The following is a 26408-nucleotide window of genomic DNA, read 5'->3' as shown; positions in this document are numbered from 1 at the left end:
GGCGAGTGGGCAAACACACGAGGGAGCTGGCCGCCACTGTGGCTGAGCGTCCAGTTCAGTCTTGCGGCGAACTCACCAGGTTGCTCTGGCTCACAGGTCGCCACCTGCTCACGAAGGCTTGCTTTTTTGGTCTGACGATTCGCCGGGCCAGTGTGCTTTGTACATGAAAGCGACGACTCCGTTGCCTTCCGCTTTCGATGGGGAAGAAGGAGCGAGATGAGGCTTTGTCTGACATTGTGCGTTCCTACTTATATTATGAACGGGTTTTAAGGCTGAACTGCGTCAGGCGGACCGGATATTCTCGGCCATGGTCGATGACGCGCTGATGGACGTCGTGCTGGAGTCTCATCAGGCTATAGCGCGGTCCAGGAAGGTCTGCGATATATGCCACACATAGTAAGCGTAACCCAGTTATGCTGAGTTGCTGGAAAACTGAGACCCTCGAACTTGTATGAATACTCAGCTGCGGTCAAGGTATGCTCATTTGATGTGTTGCAGTCGATCCCATCATAATCGTTTTCCTAGTCCACGTACCCGGAGCATCTGGGAGTACTACACAGGCGTCTCCGTCCAAAGTGGCTACACCCTCCGAGGACGTGCGTACAAACAGTCCTGCCGGCACTGGCACCAGCACACCCACGAACGGGAAGACGAACGGGAACGTCATCATGGAATGCGTGAACTGTGACCGGCAGGTGAGCAGCCTCAGCCATGACGCCTGCCTAGCTAACCTATTCGTGGATTACAGGTGGCCTCGAACCGCTATGCGGCCCATCTCGCTGATTGTATGGGGCTGAGCACACGCAGAGGAGCTGCGCGCAACGCTTCTCACAAAGCCAAGTATGTGACCCGCTTTGAACATTACCGGGTTACTAAACTGGCATGTACTTCAGGATTGGTTCGGACGCTGGTAGATCTGCGTCACCGTTCATGGGGACCGAAGACGGCATGCTGTCTGATGAAGGCAAGCCGCCACCCGCTGGAAAGAACAAGGGAAAGTCGAAGGCTAAACGCGCAGGTGAGTGGATGATCGCCAATATCTGCCGGTCTGCTCATGGGTCGTAGATGACGCCGAATTCAACTTACATCGTAAGAGGGCATGTTACTCTTCGCGATGTGTGATCGACGCGGGTGCTGATTATTCGCGCAGCCTGGTTCGCCCAATGTGTCGCCGAAGAAGAACCAGAAGAAGGCAAAGACTTCAGGTAACATTGCTCCATTGTCTGATTTCGTTTAGCTTATACCTCGGCAGCGTCCCCGATGGCAAGAGTCAAAGGCGATGCCGAAGGTCCTGGATCACCCAGCAATGTAAGACTGCTTGTGGACGTCATGACCACGGTGCTGAATTGTTGGTTAAGACGCTGTCGGTCCCTGCTACGGGATCTCATTCAAGGGTCCCGTCCAAGCTACGCGATTCGTCAATCTTGTCGTCTGTCCAGCGAGAACTGTCCTCCTCTCCGGAGGGCCCCTCGCGCGTCCCATCGCCTGCGCCCTCCATATCGACACTCGCGTCAGCGCCATCGTTGCAGAGCCCCACGTTGTCGTCTAAGACTGCGCAGCGAATGAATGGCAAGAAAGGCAAGCCTATACCGCCTCCACAGAGAAAGCCCAGCCCACCACGCCTGCCGCCTCCGCCCGTCATCCGCATCCCTGAACCTGACTACCTCGTCGGTAAGGCTGGTTTATTTTGGTCGCGTGCGGACTGCGGCTGACAGTGTGTGTCAGATGTGGAAGGCGACGAGACTGGGTCGTCCACGGACACTGACAGTGACTAATCGCGCACGGGTTTGTTTCCCCGCATTCTACCTATCTTGTACGGAGTTGTAGCGTCGACTGTTGTTGTATAACTTGCTCTCGATATGCACATGCAGCATACTATGTACACATTGATGGTCTATAAATAGCCTGACCAGGAATGCTCTCCAATCACGGTGTGATGGCTATTGTTGGCGTCGCGGTTCGCCGTTACTCTGTAGCACTTACGACATATGGTCTGCAACGGAGAAGTACTAGTAGCACTCGAGACGGCGGCGACAGCTCGGACGAGTGGACTGGTCCTCCGTCGGGCGTCGAGGCCGCGAGGGCAGTGCTGGAACAGATCAGGAACGGATGCCCAGCAGACTGGGCGACGGTCTCGAGAGGCCGAGAGTGCGAACGGAGGGGCGACTTGGGGGCGACCGGGGCGGGTATGGGCGGCAGCCACCGGGCAAACGGGGGCAAACAGGAGTGGCGGCGCAGTCGCGAAGCGGCGGGCGGTGGGAGCTGTATCAAGACTTGGATGGTCCCTTGCTCTCTCCGGTAGCTTCGCAGTCCGAGTCTCCCTCGACGCTCCCTTTGGCTCGCTTCGTTCGCAGGACGACCACGTCGAGCTCTTCTGCTTGAATCGCTCTTTTCACCATGTCCTCCCACCCCATTCCTTACCCCCCCGCTCTCCCCGCCGACCCAGCCTCACGGTCACGACTCCCCGGCGACGACAAGGCCCCGTTCGACGACCTCATCGACCAATACGCCGTCTCCTATGCTGCCGAGCCCGTCCCCTTAGCTGGTGGGCGCGCCGACCGTGAACCCCCGCTCTACGCCCTCTCCCACCAGGTCTCCAACTACAGCGACGACTCCTTCAAGGATGTCAAGACCCTCGAAGGCCACAGAACGGAGCGGCTAGACTGGGAGTATCCGCCAGCCGCTGCTAAGATCGAGCCAGTCAAGCAGGAGGAGTCCGTCAGCTGGTGGCAAGTGGCGCGGGCAATGGTACGCGAATGACTTTGTCTCTCGACCAGGACGCGTCTTGACACATCTGCGTCGTGCAGCTCATCCCCGATTCTATCGCATGCCGCCTATATCTCATAACCGTTCTTCTGGAAACGTCAGTAGACCTTGCAATGGAGGCAGAGCTCTTCCTGCGCCTCCGCGCTTCGACACCGATCGGTAGCACCGACGATCAGCAGTCAGACAAGATGCCAGTATATTTGAGCATCTTTGCCATGGCACAGTACGTTGCATACTTTTACGCGCGGTTCCGTAGCCTCATTACGATTCCAGCGTCTTCCAATTTGCCATGGCCTTGGACGCCGTTAACGACCGGAACACACTGCAGTTCATTGCCCTGACGTGAATCCTGCATTCCTCCGAGATATGGCTTGTTGTCTCACCACTGTTTTCAGGATCTTCAATGCCCTATTTCTCGTATACGCTATTATCCAGATTGGGGAAGTCGGAAGCATTCTCGTTCAAGAAACATCTGGGATTTCCATTCACACTCTTGCCTCCATCGTGCCCGTCGTCATCGCTGTTGCCGAACTCGCCTATGTTGGCCTAGCATGGAAGATCTACACGGAATTTGGTTGGAAAGTATACAAATTCCTTGGTGCGGACCGCCGGATCAAGTCGATGTACACTTACTACCAGATTTTCCTGTGTCTGGTGAAGTTCGACTTGTTCTTCTGGGTGGGCTTCTCGGTCCAGTTCATCTGGCTCGTCCTGAACAAGCACAACGCGGAATACTACCTCACTTGCCTTGCTTTCCCTCTATCCATTCTTGTCCTCATCAATGGCCACGTTTCTGCCCGTCGCGAGAGCAAGTGGATGATGTATACCTTCATAACTGGCTGCGTTGGCGCACTGGTTTACTTCATGTACAAGGTTTGCTATCAGTACGTCTTCGCGCTCATGGTTGTCACTGACAATCGCTCTCGTTCTAGTTGATCAAGGTTGTGAGACTGCGCGAGACAAGCACATTTATCGACGTCTGGCAGACGCTGACAACGTTCTGTGAGTATCTCCCGGGGCTAACGCTTTTGCTTCTTCTGACCGTCTCCTAGCTGTCCTCGCCATCGTCCTACTGCTTACAACATTCGTTTTCGCGTGCATTGTCATGAACAACTTCGGGCGAGGATTAGCCAACCAAAGTACGTCGGTGCTGTCTTTCGTTGGAGGGTTGTCTCTTACGTATGTGTACTTCAGTGGCAAAGAAGCAGATGGCACGGCGCGGCAAATCACAAGACTTGTACCGAGGGCCTATGAGAGATCATCCAAACCGGATGAGTATCGAATAAGGGCAGTCTCGCCTAAACCCAAGGACTTGTATCGATGTCATGTACCATTTCACCATATTGCGAGTACGCTTCGCGGACATCGTTTTCGTACTTACCAGCATCTCACTTGCATTACTTAGTACAGCAACATCCAGCCATTCCTCTACATACATTCTGGTGTACCGCTTCTTGAGGGTATCACCAGCGCCTTACGCCTTGATATGTTGTTGCTGGTCTTCAGTCACTGAGGCGTTCCTTACCTTACACCTCGTCGTATACTTCCTCTTGGCCGTTCTTCTCCTTCGTGGTATATACCTGTTACACTTGTCTCGGAGGTGGTACACGCTGGTACGCTCCTGTACTACTAGCTCCGGATAGCCGAGGTTACAGAAGCGATTTCGTGCATCATTTGGGCGAGCGAGTGCTGGTTGTTTGGTATGTTTAGGATCTTGAGATTCCGTGGATCGAGATGCTGTAAACGTGGCATGCGCTTATTGAAACTTCCGCCCATGACACGGTGGCTGAGACACTCACAGTGCACACGCAAGGACCTCATGAGGACAGCAGGACTGCTCACTTCATAATGTCACAAAGGTACGTATGCCCACAGGCAAAGTGTGGTCATATATCGACACAGTGAACGAATAGATACAGAGCCACGGCATCCCTACACAACCGTTCTGCACTGCTTCCCGAGTACAGCACCCCGCCATCCTCAGGGCGGTCGTCGCCGTTCAATCCGCAGCTTAATGGCCAGCGTTTCGCGGATGATTTGGAAGGTCAGAATGACGAGCATCTGGAGGGCCTGCAGGCAAAAGTAAAACTGCTGAAGGATGTGAGTGAGTCGCACTGTTGCTAGTCGGCTGTAGCGTGCTCATCGCTACGCTCTCCCTAAGATCACCATAGGCATAGGGAACGAGGTCAGAGAGTCGACTGTTCAGCTCAGTCAGATGGTGCGTGCGTACGACTGCATCTATGCTGCTGGGAACTGAAATATCCGGGGATGCAGAACGATGCGTTCTCGGAGACGTCTGGTATTCTTGCTGGGACGTTCCGGCGGATGAACAACATGGCGGCACGACAAGGGTGCCGGTGGCTATGGTATATCATCTTCCTCATCATTGTCTTCTGGTTCTTCATCATCGTATGGTGGTTTCGGCGATGACCTGTCTCCTGTACTTGTCCAACTGCTGTCGCTCGCAAGTTCTCTGTACTGCATTGAATCGCATGGATTTCTCGCACTCGCATGAGACGTCGTCGTAGTTGCCTCTCAAGCGAGTTTGCTAATATGTGTGGCTCAAGGAACGCCGACACTAAGATCACTCCTATATGCACGGAGGGCAGATACCGAATACTTCCCCAGCGCACCGCTGAAGATATCGTTAGACTACCTGCTACAAACTGATCCCGAAACCACCACTACTAGGATATGATGAATGCGAGGAGATAATAGATATGAGCCCGGAAGATGTGCTACTACGGTGCGTCTTCGCGTAGTTTTGCGTTGCCAATTTCCCATATCATGCGTCGACGCAGATACGGCACGTCGTGTTGCCTGAACAGGAACCGTTCTCTACCCCTGGAGAGGTTTTCGAGGAATTGGCAGGTGAAGACACCGCAGTCGTAGCCATTGCCCTGCTGCGGGGTCTCCTGTGATGCTCAAGTCAGGCAACCATCCTTCCCTACTGAACATCGACGTACATCTAGCACATAGTCTTTCCAGCCTGTGAAGTCGAACGGCTTCTTCTTCTTGTTCCGATGCTCAGCGTCGAGATACCCTCTCAGGAGCTGCACGATGAGACCGTTGAATCTTAATAGCAGTCACGGAGGCAGTGGATAGTTCATACCTTGAAGACCTCCTCCCTGGGCATACCCATACTATCGTACGACTCAATCCGTTTCCGACGGAAGTTGATGGCGGCAGCAGTCCAGTGTACGTTGCGGTGATTGACAGGGACGAGGACCATGTCCTTCGAGAAGATGTCGAACTACGTAGCAGCCATGTGACGATCAGGAGCAAGAGTCGCGAGGCAGAATGACATACCTTCTTTGTCCACTTTGCCAATCTCGCTTTCTCATAGCCGTCCTTCTCCAGTTTCGACCAGAAGAACGAGCTGAAGTAGTGAACATTGAGACATCTTCTCTGGGCGTTCATTCCTGGGTTCTCCTTGCTGGCTTCAGCACGCGTCATGATCAGCTGTCCGTAGAAGTTGATGATCTCGTCGTTGAGCCATTGGCCGGGCCTCAAGCGGGCAAGATCCTTGTCGGAGACTTGCTCCCTTGCGCATTTCGAGACCACGCCGCGCCTGGAGAGCAAATCATCGACCAATGCGTCATCTGGTGCGGGTAATGAGGCCGGCAACCACTGTCCACGAAGAAAACGGGTGATCGTGTCACTGAGGGCGCGTTGTTCAGCGCAGATACGCTGGTGCGTCGGAGATTCCACATCGAACTTGACTGGAACGCGGCTATCGGGAGTACGATGAATTTTCCGTAGACCGTTGTGCAGTGTAATGCTCACCTCGCAAGTGAGGCGTTAGCCTTGTCAAGCGCGCGTTGCAAGAAGTCCTGGTGGACTTAGTTAATCTTTGTCCTCGGGAAACGTCAATCATAAACTTACCTCAGTTATCGCATCCTCTTCAAGTGAAGTCGGACGCAGATCAGTCAAGGAAGCGGATGCTACGGCCAGATTAGACATTCGGCATTCCAGTACTATAGACTGTATTAACACTCACCAGATAATGCGGCCAGTGGCCCTTCGTTCCGATTCTGGAGTCTGTCCAGTCGCGCTTGGTAGTGCAGAAGACCTTTGGAAGCGCGTCAACACGAGCATCCTGTTTCACAAGGTGATTGTGCTTCTCACTCTTGTAAGAGGCATAATCCCCAGTAAAGCCTGTGCGAGCTTGATGTCAGGGACTTTCTGTCTTACAGACCGCATGAGATAGGAGACTTGCCGTCTCGTCGTTTGACCTCAAATATCTTCTTCGCCATTTCTTCCATGTCCTTCTCTCTCGTCTCCTTCACTTTGGCCTTGTGCTGCAGGGTATCATCAATATCAATAGGCAGTATGTAACGTGCCAAGTAGTCTGACTTTCTTCTCAAAGATATGATCGCGCCTGATGTACTTTTTGCGACTGTTGACATGATTTGCGGGTCCCGCATGTGGCGGTATTTGCGGGGTTGGTGCTGCTTGTGGCCGTGCAGATGCGCGTTGGGTAGGTTGAGCTGGAGGCTCCAGCACCTTTGCGCGGGCGCTGACATTTGGTTCCGACTGCCTTCGCGATCGAGGAGGGATAGCGGGCTGAACACAATTCGTGGACGAAGTAGTGGGAGGGATTTGCACCTCGGCAGGAGGCACCTTAGGAGCACGCTGTGATACTTTACGCGGTATGGAGGAGGTAGCTTGGATAAATGATGAAGTGTTTTGTGGCCGCGCCCCCGACTTAAATTCCGACGGAATGGCGGGGCGTGATGGACGGCGTGGTGGGAGCGAAGCAGCTGGCCGAGCTACTGATGATTCCGAATGAGGGCCAGATGGCAGGGTACTCGCATCCACAGTATGTTCTGAACGGGACTATAGGCGTCGGTGGCGTTTGAGAGTGAGATGGGTGGAAAACGCACCTTGGAGAAATGTCCGGACGGCCATTTCGACTCGTTTCATGAGATCTAGGCCCGACTGAATGTATCCACTCGCTCCTTCCATACGAACCACAGAGTTCTCGCTTTCGTTGACGTGTCTGTCCGCGAGCCGACGATGTTTCGGGGCGCGCAATGGTAGGAGAGGTTCAGAAGGCGGTGGACGCTTGCGAACGCTCATGAAGACTAGGTCACAGCGCAGTAGAGCCAAAGCGCCGCTATGCTACAAGGAGGACTCTGCAGTGAGACTGGACCAGGATATGTCTTCCCAGAAAAGAGGCTTAGCCACAGGTCTGAGTGCTGCTGTCCGGGCGCGAAGAGGTCAACCATGTCCACGCTCCAGTGATCGGCGTCCACTCAAAGGGTCACGTGGTATAGTAACTAAAACAATATTTTTATAAATATTAACCCGGCATGTATTAAGCTTCCGTGGCTCAGTTGGTTAGAGCGCAGGTCTCATATCAACGTGATATGAAGGTCACGTACCTACAATCCTGAGGTCATGAGTTCGATCCTCATCGGGAGCATTTCATTTTTTGCTTATTTTACCAGTTCTGAGTCTCCTGCAATCGTTTTCTCCAGAGGTGTTTGCATATCGATGTAGCAGTCGGGAATTCTTGGGATGATGCGGGGTAAGAAGCGGATAGCAGGTGCTGTACGACGCGGCGCGTGGCTGGATTACCAGCGCGACGGTGCTCGAAGGCACTGGGGCCTTCGCCACCCGTGCCGTACGGCAACCTACCAAAACAGGGCCCGTATCATCCCAAGGAATCATTAATCAAGTTCGGAACGCTACATCGATATGCAGTTACCTGAATACCACGCTGCGCGAGACTGCGCGGCAGGAGCACAAGTTACAATGTGTTGCTTTCCCAATTGGGCATGTTGATGAGGTGGAAGTCTGTGCGTCGACAGATGCTTATTCACTGGCACATGTACCCAGTGCTCGGTATTTAGATTGATCAGTAGGGTGTTTTTCCCCCCATAAACACAGGGGTCCATACGTGCAGGTTTCGTGCCGAGGGACTGATGAACGAAAGACCCGGAATGATAGGCTGTTTGGACATGACAGTAGCATTCGGTCCTGGCAAGAAGAGTATTACAGTAATTGAAGCTGGTCTGCACGACGAACCTACCTCGTGAAAGCAGTGCTGAAATACAAGATCCAAGTCTAGTTCTATCAGGGTACTCAAGCTTGACTGCAACATTGTGCGTCGTACAATGCACCTCCATTCACATTAGCAGACTGCAGGCTAACAACTGTAACAACTTGGATCTCGCGCGGTCTATGCCAGTGCAGTGCTTACAGTTGCAAGCATCGCAACACTCTACCATGTGTAGTTAGTGTGTACTCTAAAACTGTCGAGATTGTGAGTAGTACACTGCCGAAGCTTCAAGTAAACGATGCTTCACATCCACCCTATTCAACCGATCGCTGCATGACATGACAAGATGATGATGATGAACTCAGCATTTATTAACCGCAACAAGCAAACAATGTGCTAAGACGCGGCGGACGCCGGCCTGTACATGTGCGGGCGTTTAAACGCGCCGCCCAGGCCTGCACCCTGTTCGAGGTGGTATGGTAGTATGTACGCGTGAGGATTGTACTGTAATGGTTGGGCAAACAAGTCGGGTTATGAGGCAGTAACTAGTGATGTGGTCTGAGGTCGGGCATGACATGACAAGAGGTCTGGAATGAGACCTGAGAAATCTCAGTACAGTGCATGCGGCGACGCTATCTTTCGTAGCATGATGTTTCCGTGGTGTCCGATGATGGCTAACACGCGCAGCAGTCGCTCACGACACGGTTCCCCTTCCAGCTATCCACTCCTCCAGCTCGGAAAGATCATATCAATTGTCACACGTCGCTCTGCGGCAAAGTGTCGCTACCACTAGGAACAACACGGACTCACCTATATCATAATTGGCTGACTGCAACCGCATTGACTCCTCTATCCACTGTCCGAGTTGTCGCCTCTGTACGCCGCACCTTCACCACTTCACAGGCCTTCCGCGCCCGCGCCGTACGGTCCAATGACTCAGGATGAGCCACACGGACGTATTGGATGACTCTGTCGTGCAGAACGTTACTCGTGCTTGATACATCGCTCAGCTCAGCAGTGGCGTTAGAGCGCAGCTACCCAGCGACGTGGGCACCGTGGAGGAGACTCGGACCAGGATTAGAACATTCTGGAGTGCGAATAAATGCCAGAAGAGAGCGAGGACAGAGCAGAGAGCGTCTCGCCTTGCGCGCGGGCCTGTCTCGAGTGTGCGGTCGTGACTGCGCCAAGGATCGGGTCAGACAGACGTCACATCCCGATCGCCGGGACCGCCCACGGTCGTGTCAGACACCTGGGAGGCACATCTGGAGAACAGGCATCCTACCGAGCTGCAGGACACCGGGCGAAAGATATGCGGGTCGACGGGGTATGGAGGTCGTGGTAGTGGTGCCGGTGCTAGACACATGGATCGGAGGATGATCAGCTCGGGTGGGCGCCTGTGCGGGCGTAGCGTGGAAGCGCCGCCATAGGCTCTCTCACCCGAACTCGACCCTTGAGGATAAGATAGACGGCTCAAGCAGTGGACCGACCGTGGACGCCGTACATATTCCCTGACTGCACCCCGCTGCCCGGCGGTCCGACCCAAGGTGTTCACCTTCAGTGCTCATCACTTCACACGTTGACGCGAAACGATATATAAGCCCCTCTGGCGTCCGGCTGCCCTCGCCCTCGTGCACCCGGTCCTCTTTGTGCCGCTCGCGACCCCCCTCTCCAGACACGACCCCTCTACGCCCCGTCCAAGATGGGCATGAGCTACCGCCGATACTTGAATGGCGCCCGTATCTACGGGTGCTCGACTTGTAAGACTCACCTCGCCACCATCCACTCGATGATCTCTCGCGTGAGTCCCCTAGACCTTGCGCCCGACGTCTCTGCTCACACACGCCACACCGACAGGCTTTCCATGGCCACACGGTCGTGCGTACCTCTTTGACGGAGTGTAAGTCGTGCCATTCCCCTGGCGATGAAGCGATTACTGAGCAGCGGCTAATCGCAGTGTGAACGTCATTGAGGGAGAACCTAATGACCGTGTCATGACCACGGGCAACCACACCGTGCGCGACATCTACTGCTGCAAGTGTGGACAGACTCTGGGATGGAAATACGTAGGTCTCCTGCTGCTGAACTTACTGACTCCCAAGCAGTGCTTATGACCGTGGCGGTGCACAGGACCGGGCATACGAGTCGTCGCAGAAGTACAAGGAGGGCAAGTTCATCCTCGAGCGGAACCTCCTCGTCGACGTGCAGTAATCGCCGGCCACGCGACCAACGGGCTGCGCTGCTGGGACAGCCTTTGCGCTGAACCCACCTCCCGCGCGCACATCTCGTTCAACAGCAGTCGGTCACATCGGTCTTGGTCTTGCCATCGCATCGGATCCGCCTACGTTCCTTCCGCGTGTCGCGCCCTCGGACGCCCTCGAACGCGGAGTTGCGAGGGGTAGATGCGCATCATTGCAGAAATACTGCGATAGAGCGGGTGCCCGGGCACCCATGTGCTCTACCCACCTCCCCCATGGGCACCTCGGTCCAACCGTACATATTGGGAACACCCCACCCGTCGCCCCATGTGTCAGCCTAGGCATTATGCCAGAGCTGCTATCCTCCACAACCCCTCCCCTCCCCCGACTACTTTTAACCCGTGTAGTCTGCGACCGCCGTTCGTCGTTAACTCAAAGTCAAAGCGGCGCATTTGACGGGGCTGCTCCAGGTCTACTCGTTGTCTCTTCACTGTATGAAGTCGGGACCCGCATAGAAGTAATATGTGTGTCTACTTATCGAATGTTCATCCCCGCTCTGCCATCATGCCTCACCGACGTGTTGGCATACTTATCAAACACGATGCAATGTCGTCAATATAACGTCATAGCGATTAGCAGTTATCACGATGCAGAAGATATGTTTATACGCAAGCGGTATGGGGAGCCTCAGTTGGTGTACCACCGGTGGTGGCGAGGACATAGGCGGATTAGCATGTACGTACGTACTGGTGACCACTACGTTGCCTCGGCATCCTATCACCTACATACGCGACAGGAGCTACTGCCACTAGTGTGGGACGTATTATTCAGATAAGCCGTCTACCCACCCCATTGACTCGGCGATTAGCATACAGCAGCCGTTGGCAATTTGGTATACATGTTTCCATCTGTGGCCCTTCAGTTGTGCGGTGGGTCACCCCAACGTAAGTGCATAAAGCTAGAACTGTGGGATGCAGGCAAGATGCCAGTCTAAGATAGAGAGGTCCAGCTGACCACACCGGATCCGCGGCGGAATGTTCAACTTTGACTTGGGGGCGATGCTAACGCAGCGAACTGTGTGCGGCTTCTGGCTGATGCTACGCCGCCATCAGTCAGGACAGATAGCCAGTAATTACGTGCTGTGATTGACACCCGGGATAGCTGCATGCAATGGCTTTGTAGCGAAGTGGAGAGTACAGCTTGCGAAAGTGCGGAAGTGAGAGGGATGTTGGGTGTACAGTTGCGGCGACGACCTGAGATGCGACGGGTGGCGGGGCGATCATGGAGGCGGGGACGCGTTGTTTGTCCGAACGAGGCCGACAGACGCGTTGTTTGGCCGCTGGGAAGCGCCGGGGACAGTGGGGAAAAGTCGCTGGGGTTGGCCGCGCCGTCCCTCGGCGCACATATATCAACCCCCAGCCATGCCCCGCGCTGCTCGTTAGACCGCCCCCTTCCCTCCCTCCCTGAGTCCCTCCTTCGCTCACGACTCCCTGGACACCAACTCACAGTCCACACAATCACCGCCAGCCTTGTCACTTTCCGAAAATGGGTGCGCGAACCTGATGCCGTTCGTGCCCCGTCAGAGGCTGACCGATTCGCTTTCCTTCTCTTCCAGCTATCATGACCATGTCCGCAGGCCCGTCTACGCTCAACCCTGCCTCCGCGAGGTCATACGCGTCTTCGCCGCTCGTTCCGAACGCATCCTCTCGGCCAGCGCGGGCACCGTCATTCCCCGTATCGCGGCCGCTCCGGCCATTCCCCTCTATCGCCAACGCACTGTCCTCCGGCCTGCCGCAGCGATCAGGGACCTCCGGAGGGAAGAGACCAATTAAAATCATCGAGCCGCCTGCGAACACCAAGTGTGCGTTCGTTCTGAACCTCACACAAGCAGAGTTCAGCCGGCAGGATTGAGTGCGTTGCGGAGGCTCGTCGTGCACCTTGTGTTTCCCGTCTGCTAGACTGACGGCAGTGACGTAGATGCCTATACCCGGGCCCGTCCTATTTATGTGACGCCATTGACGTCCTTCGCTTTGCCATGAACCCGTTGTACCTATAGACACGACCTGCCTGCGCGTTACTTGATGGAGCTTCTACATGTGTGGAGTGGGTGTTCTTCGTGAGCTCCCTACTCCTCCCCTTCCATTTCACTTCTCGTGTGGTTCCCATGTTCAGACCGCATTCTCTGGGAGTTGAGGTTCCTCTGGGTTTATTGATGTTTGTTGTAGAATGGTACATACCGCGCATGACAGGCACATAGTAGTATACAATGCAAGCAAAGTGCAGCAATCATAACTGCCACTTTAAACCTTCCAGTCGTAGCTACACATGAGCTACCGTAAAGATGCAGGCCCGGATGCGTAGCCCAGGGTGCGTCTCGAATTGCAGCTCGCGGCCAGTTCAGTGCGCGGCGCTATATTCACGACATGACTACAGTCTAGACTCGGGCCTCTCTGTACTGACGTAGTATACAGTACTCAGGCTACTCTAGTGGCATTTTCCACATTTGAAAAGCCTAGGTTGTGCTGTCCCAGACCGTCACGACCCGCGTTCTGTCATCCAACACATATGGTCGCTACGTCCCTTCCTGCGAGGGCGTGTCAACGAAGTTAACAAATCGTTGATCTTGCCCGTCCCCGATGGGCTGCCAGTGTAACAAGAATAAGATAGATCTAAGTTACATGCGTCAGGGCCGACACCTTCGGATTCGATAGCCATAAATACAGAGACAGCATACTATGTTATACATGAACTTGTGGACACAATAACAGCTTTGGTGGCCGTGAGCCCCGTTCCAGCTCCTAGAAAGCGATGCATTAGCCCATGAAAGCATATGACCAGGGCAGAAACGCATCTGCTCTGGCACCCGCTCGTGGTCTCGGGAATCACCTGGCTACATGCAGGGAAAAAGGCGGAGCGAATTACAGCCGCCAGATTGAGGCCCAATTGCGTGGTTTGGATGATGCGAAGAGAGATAACCTGAAGCCCGAGATAGTCGTCCCGGCAGCCAAATACGAAGTGTTTCCTTGAGGCTGAGAGCGGGGGCTAAGCATTCACAAGTTATTAACTCACTACGTACACGGAGCGACGGAGAACTCAAAGCTCAAAGCTCAAATTCAAAGCCTGGAGCGGAATCGACATTCCAGTAACGTCTCAGTGTTCTTTCCGGACCGTGGACCCTGGTCCAGATTGCACCATTCGTTGACCGTTGGGAGCCTAAGTCTCGGATCAGCCTTGACTGAGAGTGAGACAGCGCTTGCCTTGCAGTTGCGTTGACTTTGGCGACCACGAACTTGAGACGGGACAATCAGGGGCGCATTGGCGCCAGACTCATCGGACAGTCTGGGCCAGTGGTTCTTGATTCTTGATTCTTTGAGGCTTGATCCGAGTTTGCGAACTGAAGACAGTGGACACCCCGTACTCAATATTGCCGCTAGTAACCATAAGGACATACCGTCTTCACTTCAGGCATACGTGAAGTCCTGAAATAATCCAAGGGTGGTCAGAGCGATGGAAGCCAATACCGCAATGGACGTCCAGCAAAAATCATCTTGTATGTTACGGCAGCCAGCGTGATGCAAATAATCACCGTCGATGTGTCGTAAGCGTGGGGACCGCGTATACGAGAGGCCGCGAACAGAAGGACGTGAGAAGGACGCGGAGAAGAATCACCCGCGAACCTGCTTGGATATGCGGCATTGTGTGCGGCTGCCGTAAGCTATGAGTTCCAGGAATCCGGTCTGTGATTGAAATGCAGAACGGTTTCTATCAGCCTGGTAGGAGCGTTTCACTTACACGCGAGACTCTGTGAGGATCGGCGTTGGCCCAGAGTGTACTCACGGCTGAATATCCTGAGGATCGTACCAGGGCATGCGAGAGGCGGTTGGGTTGCCGTAGTCGACCGATGCGGCTACATGGAAATGTGCGATTATGAGTGTTCATTGGTCTGCCAAAGAGTCCGACCTCCGTGGTATTGATGCCGCACGCAGCTTAAATCGAGCACGCGCAACGTTGCATTGCCCTATGATTTGTGATTGTTAGATTGACGCAAACAGGAGGCAGCATCTACGCAGTGAAATAACTTAATGGCATCAGGGGAGCCGGAGAGCTTTTGAGACCGTCCAATTTCTCCGAGACTTAGCCTGGACCCAGTTGAACGCCCTGCGAGCAGTCTTCACTGCATCGTCAACGAGCACCAACTCTACGGTGACATGGTCATGCCGTGAAAGTGTTGACACCTAGGACGGCCTGTGGAAGAGACGTTATCAAGCTTGCGGATGACCTAACGCCGGCGCACCAGGGACCATTATTTTCGGGACGAGATCAACGTCACAGAATACTCACCTCTCGGTACTATGAGCGGTGGCTGGGGTTCACAACACATCGCGTGCAAAATTTTTATTCTGCTATGAGGCGATATGCTTCCGCGTCAACCGTTGATCGCAAGAAGTTTTGAATGAAGCAGACAGCTGCGGAGTCCTCGGGAAGAGTGAACAGTAACCCACTAGTTGACAAGCCCGACGGCCACGATACTTGTGCTTTGTCAAGAGACCAGTACGATTTGTCTTCCCGACTGTATGCTGACTGTGGAGCAGTCGGTCATTGGACTGCAGGGTTGCGCCCCGTAATGTGGTTAGACAACTATACTCACCGACATATCAAAGGTGACTGCGGCGTAGCCCGGAAACGGTGGTCACCCATTTGCAGCTGCATTCTGCTTAAGCATGGATGGACGAGTCAGGACAAAGTCAATACTGTTACCTAGGCGCTAGCACCAGAGGAGTGGATGAAGTAAAGGGGAAGCTCAAGCAATAGAACGCGGCATACCGTCCGCGGCCTCGGTGCCTAAAGCGAAAGGCAAGATTAGTGAATCGGAGGCGCTACGCCCGACAAACCTGGAAAGAGGATTGCGCGTCCCGCTCATCATTCAGACTGACTACAATACCGGCGTGAGTCATGGGTGTGGAGACAATTTTGCTTTAGTAGGCATCCAACGAGGTCGATGACGACTCACAACCCGTATTCCAGGGTGCGCCTTGACGCTCGTGCGTCTGGAACTCAGCTAATCGATTCGTCGAGCCAATGTCCGCACCGAACTGTTCTATGAGAAGCCGTTCAGTGTATGGTGAAGTCGCAAACACGGCATGAATGTTATGATTACCGTAAGTTCATACAAGAGAGCGACGATATGCCTAAGGGGTTCCGCAATGAGCCGACAAATAGGTAGATTTAGGACTTGGCACTCACGGCCATTTCATGGTTGCACTCCTTGTCGGGATCCAGACCGCAGCCATCCGTCCACTGGCTGTCTACGCCATGGCGATAGCGTCTTGTCAGTGTTCACAGCAAAAGTGATCGATCTCACCACCATCGTGATGCATGGTTGATTTGTTTGAACCGCACGAATGATCGAGAGGTTTATATCGAGCCTTCGTGGATCGCATCGACACTTACACCTAAGTATGGAGCTTGAGTAACGACAATCCGGCTTCAGCTAAGCCATTCGCACTCCGAACACGGCCTACCAAGAGGACTTGGCGGTAGACCGGGTTCATGTGGCTGGGAGAGTGATTGCGTCGAACACAAAGTTGCCCTTGTTCGGCACTTACAGTAAGTTCGATATGACGCTGATTCCGTAGACCTCGGGAGTTCTCGCGCCGAGCCATGCGGCGGATCGCGTGGATGGTCACCCTCTAGGGAGTGTGTCAGTCAGAGGGGATGAATATGGGTTATCTCCTGGGAATCGCCGTCTTCAGTCTGTTTGTCTGTTCTAGTTCCGGGGCAACTGTACATACAGAAAGGGTGACCTGTATGCGCATTGCGGAGATGCCACGGAGCGCGCTCATTTTGACTTCCGTACGCTTCGACTTCGAAGTCGACTCCGAGAGAGTCATCGGAGCATTCTCAAATTGTGGATATAACTTGAAGACCATACCAGCCTGCATTAAACAGGCGGTCAGCTTATTAATCTCCCGCCACAGATGAACTCTGCATTCACGAAGTTCGTACCGAATTCACCACGCTCAAGTTGACGACTCACCATACCGTGACCCAGACCTAGAGAGCCGTGTCGGAAGAAGGGAGAACATGCCGGCAATAATAGGCTCAGACATTATGTCACCCACATAGTCGATCTAGACATTGCTAACTTGGGGTATGCTCGTCAGCCACGGTCAGCGCCCCCGCGGCAGAATGGCCTGCGTAGGCCTGCATGCGGAAAGCAATCTTATCTACCTCCGATCGCAGCCTCCAATCGCGGTCACGCACGCAGCGCAGCTCGACCTGTCCTAGCATCGCTCGAGGTATCCGTGCACCATGGCTTGACATTCCAGTGCATCCGGCGCTGCGCAGGTGTTGCAGCGACTCGTAGCTGCGAGGGCACCTCAGTCCTGCCAAGATCCGTATTCAGTTCAGAGTGTCTAATCCCACCCACCGGCACGATGCTACATTCAGTAGAGATGCTCACCGTACGCCCACCGCTCAGCACACCTCAGGCCTCAGCCTTGCAACGTGTTGGCCCTCACAATACGGTTGCCCGCTTGTCCAACGTGACCCTCCCTGTGGCGTCTCAGATGCAAGAGCGGCGGAATACTCTCACTCGAGTCCCATACTCACCGGATAGAGCGCCGGCCAGCTTTCTTCATTACGTCCAGGGCCGTTCATTGAACGGTTCACTTGCAGGTCGCACGCAGCACCGATGAACCTTGCCCGACCGTTCGTTGTGCTTTCTATGAGGAAAGCGAGCCGTGGACTCGGCTGCCTATGCCTCTGCGTTACAAACACCGACATGCCTTGTTCTCGTACGTGCTGCGCCTGGCCGCACACCTGGAATTCCACCAATTCAGCACCGCTCACGCGTGTTCGTGGCGTTAGAACTTGGGCGTAGACCTTGGCTTTTGTCCGAAGTTCTTCGCTCATTCACCCGGTTGCATGTAAGGCCATTGGTCAACTGCCTCGATTCCCCTGTGAGATTGCGAGAGACCGCAGTAATACGTCCCCTAGCCAGGCGCTGCTGTGTACCAACTTGCAGTCAAATTTCCCGCAAGTTGAACTCAAATGGGTCTGCTTACTGCTCAGACCATTTCTGTCGTGTTCGGTGGTATTCTGTACCATCCTTGTGCTGCAGATTCTGAGTAAGCCTCGAACGCCTGAGGCCCGAGGACCTCCCTAAGCATTCAGCTCCATGACTTAAGCTTCGTCGCCTGGTAATTTCTACTACATACTCACGGTATATACATGTCCTGGCTGACACTTCATTGGTGTGCGCGCACGCTGCTCCTGCAATTGGCTGCGGCTCTCCGGTGACCTGTGCCGGTACTTGTATGCCGTCAGACCGGGGCGACTGCCCTGAGAACCGGTCTCTGAATGAACTGTGTGTTCGTCAACACAATTAGCTACGAAGTCTATCTGGCCAACTGTAATCTAACGCCGACCTTGGATGAATGCCGCACCAAAGTTGGCTTTAAGGGGTTTGCTCGAAGAAGGCAGTCCCCATTCGGCTGAGACATGGCTTCAAGCCCTGGTTTGATTCGCTTGAGTGGAGGCTAGTTGCCAGGCAGACGTCGCCCAGCCATTCGACCCTCTTGCCTCTGAATTGATATCTGACGCAGCGGCTGTTCGACAGGGTCCAGATGCTGCTGTCGAAATGTGTGAGGCGAGTCTTACAGCAAGCAAAACAGGCTATTACTAGACCTTCCCTGCAGGCCGAAAGCGTGCACCGATTAAAGCGCAGGCCGTCGGGCCAGACTTGACGCAGAGCTTACCAACGACATGTGCGAATTTCACTGATGCTGACCGAATGTCGGGCGCGAAAGTAGGCTGATTAGACGTTTGCTGGCAGGTCGGCTACGGTACATGCACAAATCAAGCGTAGGCCGTGCACGGGCCAGTCACGGGTAGAACGGTACAGCGTGAAGTGGGGCTACTGTTTCTCTCGGAAGGGGAATGCATAGCTCCGGCACCGCATGCGCTCGCCTTTGTGCACTGGCTGACGCGATCGCGGGTGGCGGACGCTGTGGCCGCTCGAGTGATCCGCGACGAGCAAAGGCGATGAAGAGGGCACATGGGGAAGAGTCGGGGACAGTGTGCCTGGGGAGAGATATGAGATAGCGGCGATGGCCGGGGAGGATGGCTGCGGGGTGCGCGCGGCCGGAGAGACGGAGAGAAGGGCAGGAGGCGCGTCGACTCGGAGGACGGCGAGCGTGCTGCGTGCTGGGCTTGAGGCGGGCGCGAGAGATTGGGACCAAACGCGGAGAATTGTGCGGGAAGGGCCATATATGGGCAACTCGGTTCGAGCCGGAAAGGGGCGGAAAAGTTGGCTGTGTTTGGGGGCGTGTAGAAATAGGCAGAGGGGCGCTGGGAGCGCACACAAGGCTATTCCGTACCGTCGACGTCCACCTCCATCCAAGGCCCGCAAGCCTCGCCTCTTTACGACCCCGCACGAACTCACGACGTTCAGATCTCTTTCTCTGTTCTCTTCATCGCCCTCTCGCCTCCCCGCTCTTCGCGCCTTCCGTTTCACGTCGGCTGCTCTCTCATTTTCAAAGCAGCCTCCTCTTCCCCGCCGATCAGACGCTCTCTCAGACGCGATCAGACTTGCATATCCCTGTACTCTCGTTTCTGCTCTGTGAAGGTACATCTCTCCCCACCTTAACTCTGCCCTATCAATGACCCCACGCTCGTAGAATGGATAGTTGGAGGGTAGCCGTTCTCGGCGATGGAGGCGTAGGCAAGACCGCTTTGGCTGTGCAGGTATGTCTCCGCGTCTACTTTCCTCGCCCTGCGTCCTCACTTCCGCTGCTAGTTTACACTGAATTGCTTTGTTGGTGGGTATCTGCTCATCACTTGTATTCACGCGCGTATTGAACGTCCCTGCTCCGGTCGCTTTCCTTTGCCACAGAGGTGCGTTGTCGTTTCACGTCCAACGTCCAGATGTTACCTCTTGCTAACGCTTCATATGACAGACATATGATCCAACGATAGAAGATGCATATCGCCGACAGCTGGTCGTCGACAAGCGGATGTGCTTCATTGAAGTGATTGATACAGCAGGACAAGGTGTGTCATTCGCTTAGCCAGCGAGTCGGCGACGTGTGCTCACGAGAAGCAGAGGAGTACGCCACTCTACGCGATCAATGGGTCAGGTATGTCGCAGTCGCGTGCCAGGTATGCCTTATGTCCGACCGGCTTTGGGACACAGGGAAGGCCAGGGATTTATCCTGGTTTACTCGATCGCGTCACGCGCAACCTTCGACCGGCTCGACGTCTTCCGACAAGCCATGCTGAAGGTGAAGCGACAGAAGCCGGTCTTCATGCTCGTGGGCAACAAGTGCGACAAGCAGTACGAGCGAGAGGTCTCGCGAGAGGAGGGCGCGACACTGGCACGGAGCTTCGGCTGTGACTTCCTCGAAACGTCGGCCAAAACACCGACGAATGTCGAGAGACTCTTCGTTGAGCTTGTCCGGTTGCTACGACAGACAAAACAACAGGAGCAAGGCATGCAGGGCCGACCACAAGCGAGCAACGATCGGCCGCAAAAGCCTTCAGGAGGGAAGGGTTCAGGGAAGATCAAGTGTATTATCATGTAGGGCGCATCGAGGACTATATAGAACTGACCCATTTCTGCTGCTCACCCCGTATCACGATACCATTTCTCTTACGTTGGGTTCATAACGTCCGCCGGTTCCGACTGCTGCCGGGACAGATATCCCTTTCCCGTCGGCTACGTTGACATTCAGAATTGCTTCATGATGTACATATTCCCCACTCTTCCCTCTGTGCATAGTCCAGTTCTGTCACATAGGAATACATCTATGCTTGCTTGGATGTACCACATCGCATCTGTTTGAACTGGCCGAACCGCGACGTTTCAAACGTCTGGAAGACTCCTGATACTTATGACAAGGGGACATCGCCTCATCAAAGCAGAAGGTGGCTCATGAGATACATTGCAATCGTGGTTCTACAAAGCTATGAAAGAACACAGGTCGTGATACAGTATCAAACCACTGATACACTCTCGAGTGATACAGCAGACGGCTTTTCGTACAAACATGGCAAACGAGAAATGTGAGGGCTGGTCAGAGTAGCCCGACTCCTGCAGCGAGTAGATCGTGGAAAGAAACGGAATAAATAGGATGTGCGACTGCGGTCCGCAGAAATCTAGACCATCACCACCGTCAATTTGCTCGCGCAGCCAATCGGCGCATCGAGGTGAACGAGGTGGTGGCCGTTATGCCTCGCCACGATTCGGGGCTCGGACACATGCTTGCCGTTCACAACGAACCTCACGCGCTCGGAGACTGAGGCGACATCTTCGGGAGCCTGGACGAGCAGGGTGATTTTGCCGTCATGGTGCGGGACATCGTACTGCACGGCCGGCAGAGACCTGACCGTCCTCGGACTGGCGAGAGGCACCTTGGGTTCCGGCTGCAAGATGGGACTAGCAACGGATGCGTCGATGGCGGTAGGTGTCAGTGTGCCTGCGGAGGTGGCATCGCCTGCCGCCTGATCCTCGCCTGCGCTCTCTCCGTCGTCGTTCGCCTGCTCGTCTTCTTGCGCCTCGGGTTCCGGGCTATGGAGAGGGCTACTGCCCTCGTCGCTCTCCATCCCGCTTTCGGAGACCTGCATGCCCCCGGCGCCTAGCCAGAGGAAGGCAAATCGTTGGAAGACGACGCGCCATATCCATGCGAACATTGTCAGCAACACGCGGACGTACGAGCGCAGCGGATAGATACTATGCACGCGCATCACCGCAAGGCCGTATGCTTCTTCGCTCGCGTGAGTGACTGGATACGGGGTAGGGGGCCGCATGCTCGTGGCCGAGGTTGGGGACGTGGCTGCGATAGGTGGTAAAACCGCGGAAGATACAGCAGATGGCTGCATGGAGGTGAGTGCCTCCGATACCTCGGCCAACGAGGGCAGCGCGAGGGGAGGCGGACGCTGGGCTACTCGCATGACCGCTGGCGGCGAAGGGGGCGGGTGGGTAGCAAACGCTGCGGGACTGCATTGACTTCCTCATCGAACTTCGTGAGGGTAGCGTCCGTGCTCGGCTGCAATACCGAGACCTTCCAGCATTCCGCCGCACTATCCGGTGCAGCTAAGTCGTAGAATGGAGCGACCAATGCAACTCCGCCAAAGGCACCAACGCGCACCGTGGTCTGTTCATCTTCAGACGGTACCAAAAAGGCTTTCCTGTCCGAGGTCGTCGCCACGAAGGACCGAGGAGCGCCGTCGGGAGCAACTGGTGCCAAGGCATTGATGTCGAGGGGAATCTCTTGGCTACCAAGCCCAACCTTCGAAGGCAGCACCAAGACAGAAAGCGGCATTGCAGCACCTGGTGCATGGCAAGCTACGATCCTGGCAGACGCAGGGTTGAGATCACGTCCCAACAGGCGTACTTGGACGTCGCAGTCGGTCAACACGACAAATCTAGTGTCGTCGATGACACGGAGAGCCAGGTGGGTATCGTCACTGTCTGAGGAATAGGTGATACGACCGTGGACATCGATGCCGATAGTTGCGCCAGATGACGCGCTGAGGACAACAGGCGGAATCGAAGTAATGGCATCACCACGAGGACGGGAGATGAGAACAAGAGCAATGCAGGAATCTGCCTCGTGAGTGGAGGAGAACATAGGCCAGCTGAAATGAACCGAAGCAATGCCTATTCAGACATGTACTTCCATGGTTGAAAGGACCTTCACTCACCCATCCCTCCCGATGACCCAACTTGACCAAGAGTGACTGTCCGAAAGCTTACCGACTTCCCGCCCTTTCGCCGGTCCGGCCTCGAAGACCGCGACATCGTCGCCCTGGTTTGCCATCCGGCTTTCAGTGCAATCCCCAACGCTTTCGGCAAGGACTGGTGGCTGACGACCAGTGTACCGTTCTGTCCGAACGCACCGAGCCAGCGAACTTCCCCGGAAGCATACACCAGCCGGTACGTGAAGGAAAAGCGGTGGCCACTGCGATATCCGCCCAGGCGCAGGGGCAGCTCGGCGTACACAGCAAGACTGGTGGCGGAAACCTTGGCGGGAGAGGGGAGGGAAAGCACCTTGTGCCCCGCCCCAGACTCCTCATCCCTAGACTCGTGGAAGGTAAATGGCACGGCACCCCACTCTCCCGGAGCCCTGCCCTCCAAGGCAGGTCTGTCCACATTTCCACCCGCATACCATACGACTTTGCATGCTCGTACGAGGCAAGCGAGTCGAATGTCGCCTTGAGAGGGCGTCTTGAGAGGCATCGTGCTTCCCTGGTCGCACGACCAAGGGAACGGAGCGCCGAGAGCGGGTGAGAAGGTGAGCTGCATGTCAGGGTGCGGGAGGAGGCTGAAGTGGTGTCCGACTCGCCCTGCGACTGGACGGGATGGGGGCCGTGTGCGGGCAAAGCTACGGGTTATATCCCACGGGGGACCTTGAGCGGACGCTCACTGGGTCAGAAAATGGGAGAGGAGATGGCGAGACCGCCGGGCTATCGCGCTCTGACGTCCACTGAATTGGCGACGAAGGAACGCGGCCTTGTCGTATTTGCATTTCGCACAGCTCTCCTGGGCGGCACATTGATCGACCCTTGATGCAGCACATAGCGGTGGTGACTGCGACTACCGCATGTACCAGCCATGCATGGAGGCGGGCTGCAGGTTTGTGGAGCAGAAAAGACGAAGTACAGGCAAAGCGACAAGGAGCAGGCCGAGTCCTCGCCATTTCACCTGGCGCAAGGGGCCTTCTCACGCAGGAGGCGGCACACGCAGCGCCTGATAGACAATCAGACTTCATATCGCTCCTGGCCGCAAATGAACGAGTGCTAGTGCCTACGGTAGTTGGAGAACATACATACTGGGCGTGCAAGGTTGCGAATCCTAATCGTAGTCTCCATCCTCGCCATCATCTTCTCCTCGTCGCCCGCCCCTTCTTCTCCGGTCTCGGTCATCTCCACCAAACCCGGCCTCAGCCACAGTGCGTTCGACGATGTCATCCAGAAGCTCGGGCGGGAGGTCGTACTCGGAGCTACGCACTGCGATGGCGTAGGCAACTGCCGCGATTGTCCAAAAGAATCAATGAAAGGCAATGCGGATGGATCAGTCGGCTCACCATCTTCAATCTTTTCCAGCGACTGAGACGTCACTTGTTGCTTCTTACGCAGTTCTCGGCAAAAAGGCGTGAAGCTATCGAAGTCTGGAGAATTCGCTGAGCATCGCACTTACGAAGACATCGCGCGGGCGCCATGTTTACCTGCTCTGCAGCCTCTGACGAACTTGCACACTTCATTTGCTTTGAATCGCCCGCCACGGCGAGAGATGGACGATATGGCATAGCGCATGAGTTCTCCCGTTAGATCTGATAATCCCAGCAAATAGTCGTCAATTGGCAACGGGAAGTACTAGACACGAGTTGAATTACGTTCCGAGAATCATGAAAGACAAGGAAACGTACCGGACGTCCATCCGCATCGCTGAGAGATCTCTGTACCTCCTCATACGATATCAATGTCCCACACTCCAGGTAATGCGCAAAACTCAGGGCCTCAATATATTCTTGCAACCCAGGAGATACATTCCGTTGATGCCTCCAGAAACGATCCTCTGCGACTTCCTCGCGCATGCCGGCGAATAGGTTTTGGACTTCCTTTAGCTTGTCTTTCGCGCGGCTGGCTGCACGCAGGGACACTTCTCGCTCATCAGACTGGCCAAAGCCCTCCGTTAGTGTACGATGGATGAGGAAGATGACTTTCTTGGAAAGGTTTGTGACATCGCGGCTAGACTGTGCACGCGACGAATGAGAGGGCAATAGCGAGACATATTGGTGAACAATTGAACGGCTAGACGTAGAACGAGCAGACCTTGATGAGTCGTTCTCTTCGGTCGTGGAAGTCGTCGAGCTCGTCTCTGAAGTGTTCAAAGACTGCGAGAATGTGTCTCTCGAGTTCAGTACTGCGGACATGACTGGACAAGAGAGGGTCTTTGATCGCCTTAGCGCCCATCTCTGAGATCGCTTGAGCGCCGGTGCGGTGACGTAGTGCGGATTCTGCCACTTGGACATTCTCGCAGCACACCAGCACTCGATACCTCTCTGACACAACCATCTCGTACGCGTCGAATGTTTTGATGAGCTGCTGTCACGAGCTAACCCAACAAGTCCATTTCTGCGAGTACAAGCACCGCTCAAAGTGATCGTTGAAGTAATGTCGCGAACTATAGCGCGGCAGCGGAGTTCGCCGCGGCGTCTTGCAGCTCTGCGATGGCTTTCTTGCGAACCACATCCCACACCCCGTTCCTCTGTATCCGCACATCACCTAAGCCATCCCTGATCTCTTCCAAGCGCTCCACGTACTCCCGCCCATCATCCTGCAACTCCCGCAAGGTCGCCATCGACTTTTCCAGACTATCCAGCTGGATATCCGGGTGAGTGTACGTGACACCGTCGTATGACGGTGTCACCCGGCCCGACGTCGCTGACAGGAAGAGTTTGTGAACCACAGGCGTCAGGTCTGGTGCTCGCGCCAGTCTGCGCTCCTTCTCGTCGTCGCCGTCGCCTTCGTCCTCGCGTTTGGGGATCACAGGCGTGCCGCCAGGCATTTGGTCGGGATCTTCGCTCATCGCCTGCCAAAGCTGACCAAGAGCGCGCCGCACTGCTGCTTCGCCTTCGATGAGACTATTGGTTGCACTCTCCAGTTCATCGAGGAGCCGTGACCGGAACGAGCTCGTCACGGCCTTGTCCATTACAAAGGACGTATAGGAAAGATGCTGAGCGGCCGGAGTAGGATATGGGGCTGCGAGTGGCGGCGAGGGTGAACGCAGGTGGGGCAAGACTATGGACGGTGAGGGCGAGCGTTCGCGGGGTGGCAACAAGAGTTTAATCCGTTTCCTTGCCCGCTCCTCCTCCTTGCGTCCTGTTAGTAGACAGTTATGCCGTAAGCATTTTGGAACACACCTCCCAGTCCTCTACGCCTGTTGCCCACGGAGCCATCTTGCCTCGACGTATCCATCTGGCGTCATGCACCATCTTGCGCCCCCAGTTGCCCCGCGCAGATGCGAAGCGTATGTCGGTATCCTCGTAGCCATGAGAAGGATAATACCATGCGTTCTTATCAAAAGATGACAAACTCGCAATGCTGTGAAGCGGATGAAGATTGCTCAAGGTCGTTGGTTTTGTGAAGGGGAACGTGCCTGGGATCCTCGTATCTGCCTTCCTCCATCATGGCCGCATTACGCTTGTGGGCCAGCATGGGGTTGTCTTGAATCGCTGCTTGCATGTCGTGCAGGGCAATTTCGGCAGCCATGGTCTGTAGTGAGCCACCGTGAATTTTAAGGGTGAGTGGGAGTGCGCGACCTCGTTTGGTGAGCGCCCGACGCGACGAAGTGGCCTCGGTTGTGGCCGACGCGCTCCTATTGGCTCGTGGCCTGGCTTCTGCTTTGCACGTCGCAAGTCTGTTCGTTCACTCTC

At 55.0% G+C, this 26408-nt stretch overlaps 13 protein-coding genes and 1 non-coding gene across 14 annotated transcripts; 7 read left to right on the top strand and 7 right to left on the bottom strand.

Moving 5' to 3' along the window:
• Positions 1–36: 36 nt before the first annotated feature.
• On the top strand, positions 37–1929 carry B0H18DRAFT_970762 (uncharacterized protein; the record flags this gene model as incomplete). The annotated part of the gene is made up of 11 exons (XM_048043737.1): positions 37–236; positions 287–396; positions 464–474; positions 526–695; positions 749–840; positions 894–1018; positions 1066–1097; positions 1151–1205; positions 1253–1308; positions 1359–1671; positions 1726–1929. Coding segments are annotated over exons 1-11 (1049 nt in total), but the record flags the coding sequence as incomplete, so codon positions are not given.
• A 327-nt stretch (positions 1930–2256) lies between these two features.
• B0H18DRAFT_970755 (uncharacterized protein) lies at positions 2257–4367 on the top strand. Its single transcript, XM_048043736.1, has 7 exons — positions 2257–2748; positions 2808–2989; positions 3040–3108; positions 3162–3639; positions 3699–3768; positions 3819–3905; positions 3961–4367. The coding sequence occupies exons 1-7, from the start codon at positions 2398–2400 to the stop codon at positions 4050–4052; spliced, it is 1329 nt and encodes a 442-aa protein (XP_047900551.1). The 5' UTR covers positions 2257–2397; the 3' UTR covers positions 4053–4367.
• Positions 4368–4677: 310 nt separating this feature from the next.
• B0H18DRAFT_867406 (uncharacterized protein) lies at positions 4678–5196 on the top strand (the record flags this gene model as incomplete). The annotated part of the gene is made up of 3 exons (XM_048039859.1): positions 4678–4866; positions 4928–4984; positions 5041–5196. Coding segments are annotated over 3 exons (402 nt in total), but the record flags the coding sequence as incomplete, so codon positions are not given.
• Positions 5197–5305: 109 nt separating this feature from the next.
• On the bottom strand, positions 5306–7991 carry B0H18DRAFT_198884 (uncharacterized protein). Its single transcript, XM_048037068.1, has 11 exons — positions 7653–7991; positions 7123–7595; positions 6986–7067; positions 6895–6924; positions 6767–6838; positions 6652–6710; positions 6553–6599; positions 6076–6499; positions 5879–6019; positions 5733–5819; positions 5306–5681 (listed from the first exon to the last, which is right to left on the bottom strand). Exons 1-11 carry the CDS (start codon positions 7846–7848, stop codon positions 5508–5510), a joined length of 1785 nt encoding a protein of 594 aa, XP_047900549.1. The 5' UTR covers positions 7849–7991; the 3' UTR covers positions 5306–5507.
• Positions 7992–8090: 99 nt separating this feature from the next.
• Positions 8091–8194, top strand: B0H18DRAFT_t12. The gene has a single exon. It is a non-coding gene; the product is annotated as a tRNA-Met (tRNA).
• Positions 8195–10472: 2278 nt separating this feature from the next.
• Positions 10473–10981, top strand: B0H18DRAFT_1081643 (Yippee/Mis18; the record flags this gene model as incomplete). The annotated part of the gene is made up of 4 exons (XM_048031420.1): positions 10473–10575; positions 10628–10670; positions 10728–10836; positions 10901–10981. The coding sequence occupies 4 exons, from the start codon at positions 10473–10475 to the stop codon at positions 10979–10981; spliced, it is 336 nt and encodes a 111-aa protein (XP_047900548.1).
• A 1391-nt stretch (positions 10982–12372) lies between these two features.
• Positions 12373–13278, top strand: B0H18DRAFT_970734 (uncharacterized protein). Its single transcript, XM_048043735.1, has 2 exons — positions 12373–12517; positions 12584–13278. The coding sequence occupies exons 1-2, from the start codon at positions 12514–12516 to the stop codon at positions 12877–12879; spliced, it is 300 nt and encodes a 99-aa protein (XP_047900547.1). The 5' UTR covers positions 12373–12513; the 3' UTR covers positions 12880–13278.
• Positions 13279–13569: 291 nt separating this feature from the next.
• On the bottom strand, positions 13570–14525 carry B0H18DRAFT_198573 (uncharacterized protein). Its single transcript, XM_048037067.1, has 3 exons — positions 14226–14525; positions 13855–14010; positions 13570–13766 (listed from the first exon to the last, which is right to left on the bottom strand). The coding sequence occupies exons 1-3, from the start codon at positions 14415–14417 to the stop codon at positions 13707–13709; spliced, it is 408 nt and encodes a 135-aa protein (XP_047900546.1). The 5' UTR covers positions 14418–14525; the 3' UTR covers positions 13570–13706.
• Positions 14526–15726: 1201 nt separating this feature from the next.
• On the bottom strand, positions 15727–17609 carry B0H18DRAFT_950305 (uncharacterized protein; the record flags this gene model as incomplete). Its single annotated transcript, XM_048041950.1, has 10 exons — positions 15727–15810; positions 15861–15901; positions 15980–16061; positions 16127–16157; positions 16213–16274; positions 16575–16658; positions 16761–16904; positions 17006–17022; positions 17233–17354; positions 17581–17609. The coding sequence occupies 10 exons, from the start codon at positions 17607–17609 to the stop codon at positions 15727–15729; spliced, it is 696 nt and encodes a 231-aa protein (XP_047900545.1).
• Positions 17610–19338: 1729 nt separating this feature from the next.
• B0H18DRAFT_970703 (ras protein) lies at positions 19339–20802 on the top strand. The gene is made up of 6 exons (XM_048043734.1): positions 19339–19597; positions 19650–19716; positions 19769–19790; positions 19927–20022; positions 20075–20108; positions 20165–20802. The coding sequence occupies exons 2-6, from the start codon at positions 19651–19653 to the stop codon at positions 20550–20552; spliced, it is 606 nt and encodes a 201-aa protein (XP_047900544.1). The 5' UTR covers positions 19339–19597; position 19650; the 3' UTR covers positions 20553–20802.
• A 27-nt stretch (positions 20803–20829) lies between these two features.
• B0H18DRAFT_198221 (uncharacterized protein) lies at positions 20830–22260 on the bottom strand. The gene has a single exon (XM_048037065.1). The coding sequence runs from the start codon at positions 21919–21921 to the stop codon at positions 21127–21129; it is 795 nt and encodes a 264-aa protein (XP_047900543.1). The 5' UTR covers positions 21922–22260; the 3' UTR covers positions 20830–21126.
• B0H18DRAFT_198376 (uncharacterized protein) lies at positions 22152–23429 on the bottom strand. Its single transcript, XM_048037066.1, has 2 exons — positions 22675–23429; positions 22152–22608 (listed from the first exon to the last, which is right to left on the bottom strand). Exons 1-2 carry the CDS (start codon positions 23273–23275, stop codon positions 22382–22384), a joined length of 828 nt encoding a protein of 275 aa, XP_047900542.1. The 5' UTR covers positions 23276–23429; the 3' UTR covers positions 22152–22381.
• B0H18DRAFT_1152044 (Translin) lies at positions 23407–24945 on the bottom strand (the record flags this gene model as incomplete). The annotated part of the gene is made up of 5 exons (XM_048035737.1): positions 23407–23997; positions 24057–24140; positions 24198–24345; positions 24399–24725; positions 24805–24945. The coding sequence occupies 5 exons, from the start codon at positions 24943–24945 to the stop codon at positions 23825–23827; spliced, it is 873 nt and encodes a 290-aa protein (XP_047900541.1). The 3' UTR covers positions 23407–23824.
• Positions 24920–26304, bottom strand: B0H18DRAFT_970695 (uncharacterized protein). Its single transcript, XM_048043732.1, has 3 exons — positions 26132–26304; positions 25896–26076; positions 24920–25846 (listed from the first exon to the last, which is right to left on the bottom strand). The coding sequence occupies exons 1-3, from the start codon at positions 26242–26244 to the stop codon at positions 25157–25159; spliced, it is 984 nt and encodes a 327-aa protein (XP_047900540.1). The 5' UTR covers positions 26245–26304; the 3' UTR covers positions 24920–25156.
• Between the last annotated feature and the right edge of the window lie 104 nt (positions 26305–26408).

Source organism: Fomitopsis serialis, assembly GCF_022376445.1.
Source record: "Fomitopsis serialis strain Sig1Antser10 chromosome Unknown B0H18scaffold_2, whole genome shotgun sequence".
Taxonomy (NCBI): Eukaryota; Fungi; Basidiomycota; class Agaricomycetes; order Polyporales; family Fomitopsidaceae; genus Fomitopsis; species Fomitopsis serialis.
The sequence above is the reverse complement of the archived record's forward strand: the minus strand, read 5'-3'. Positions and strand labels throughout refer to the sequence as shown.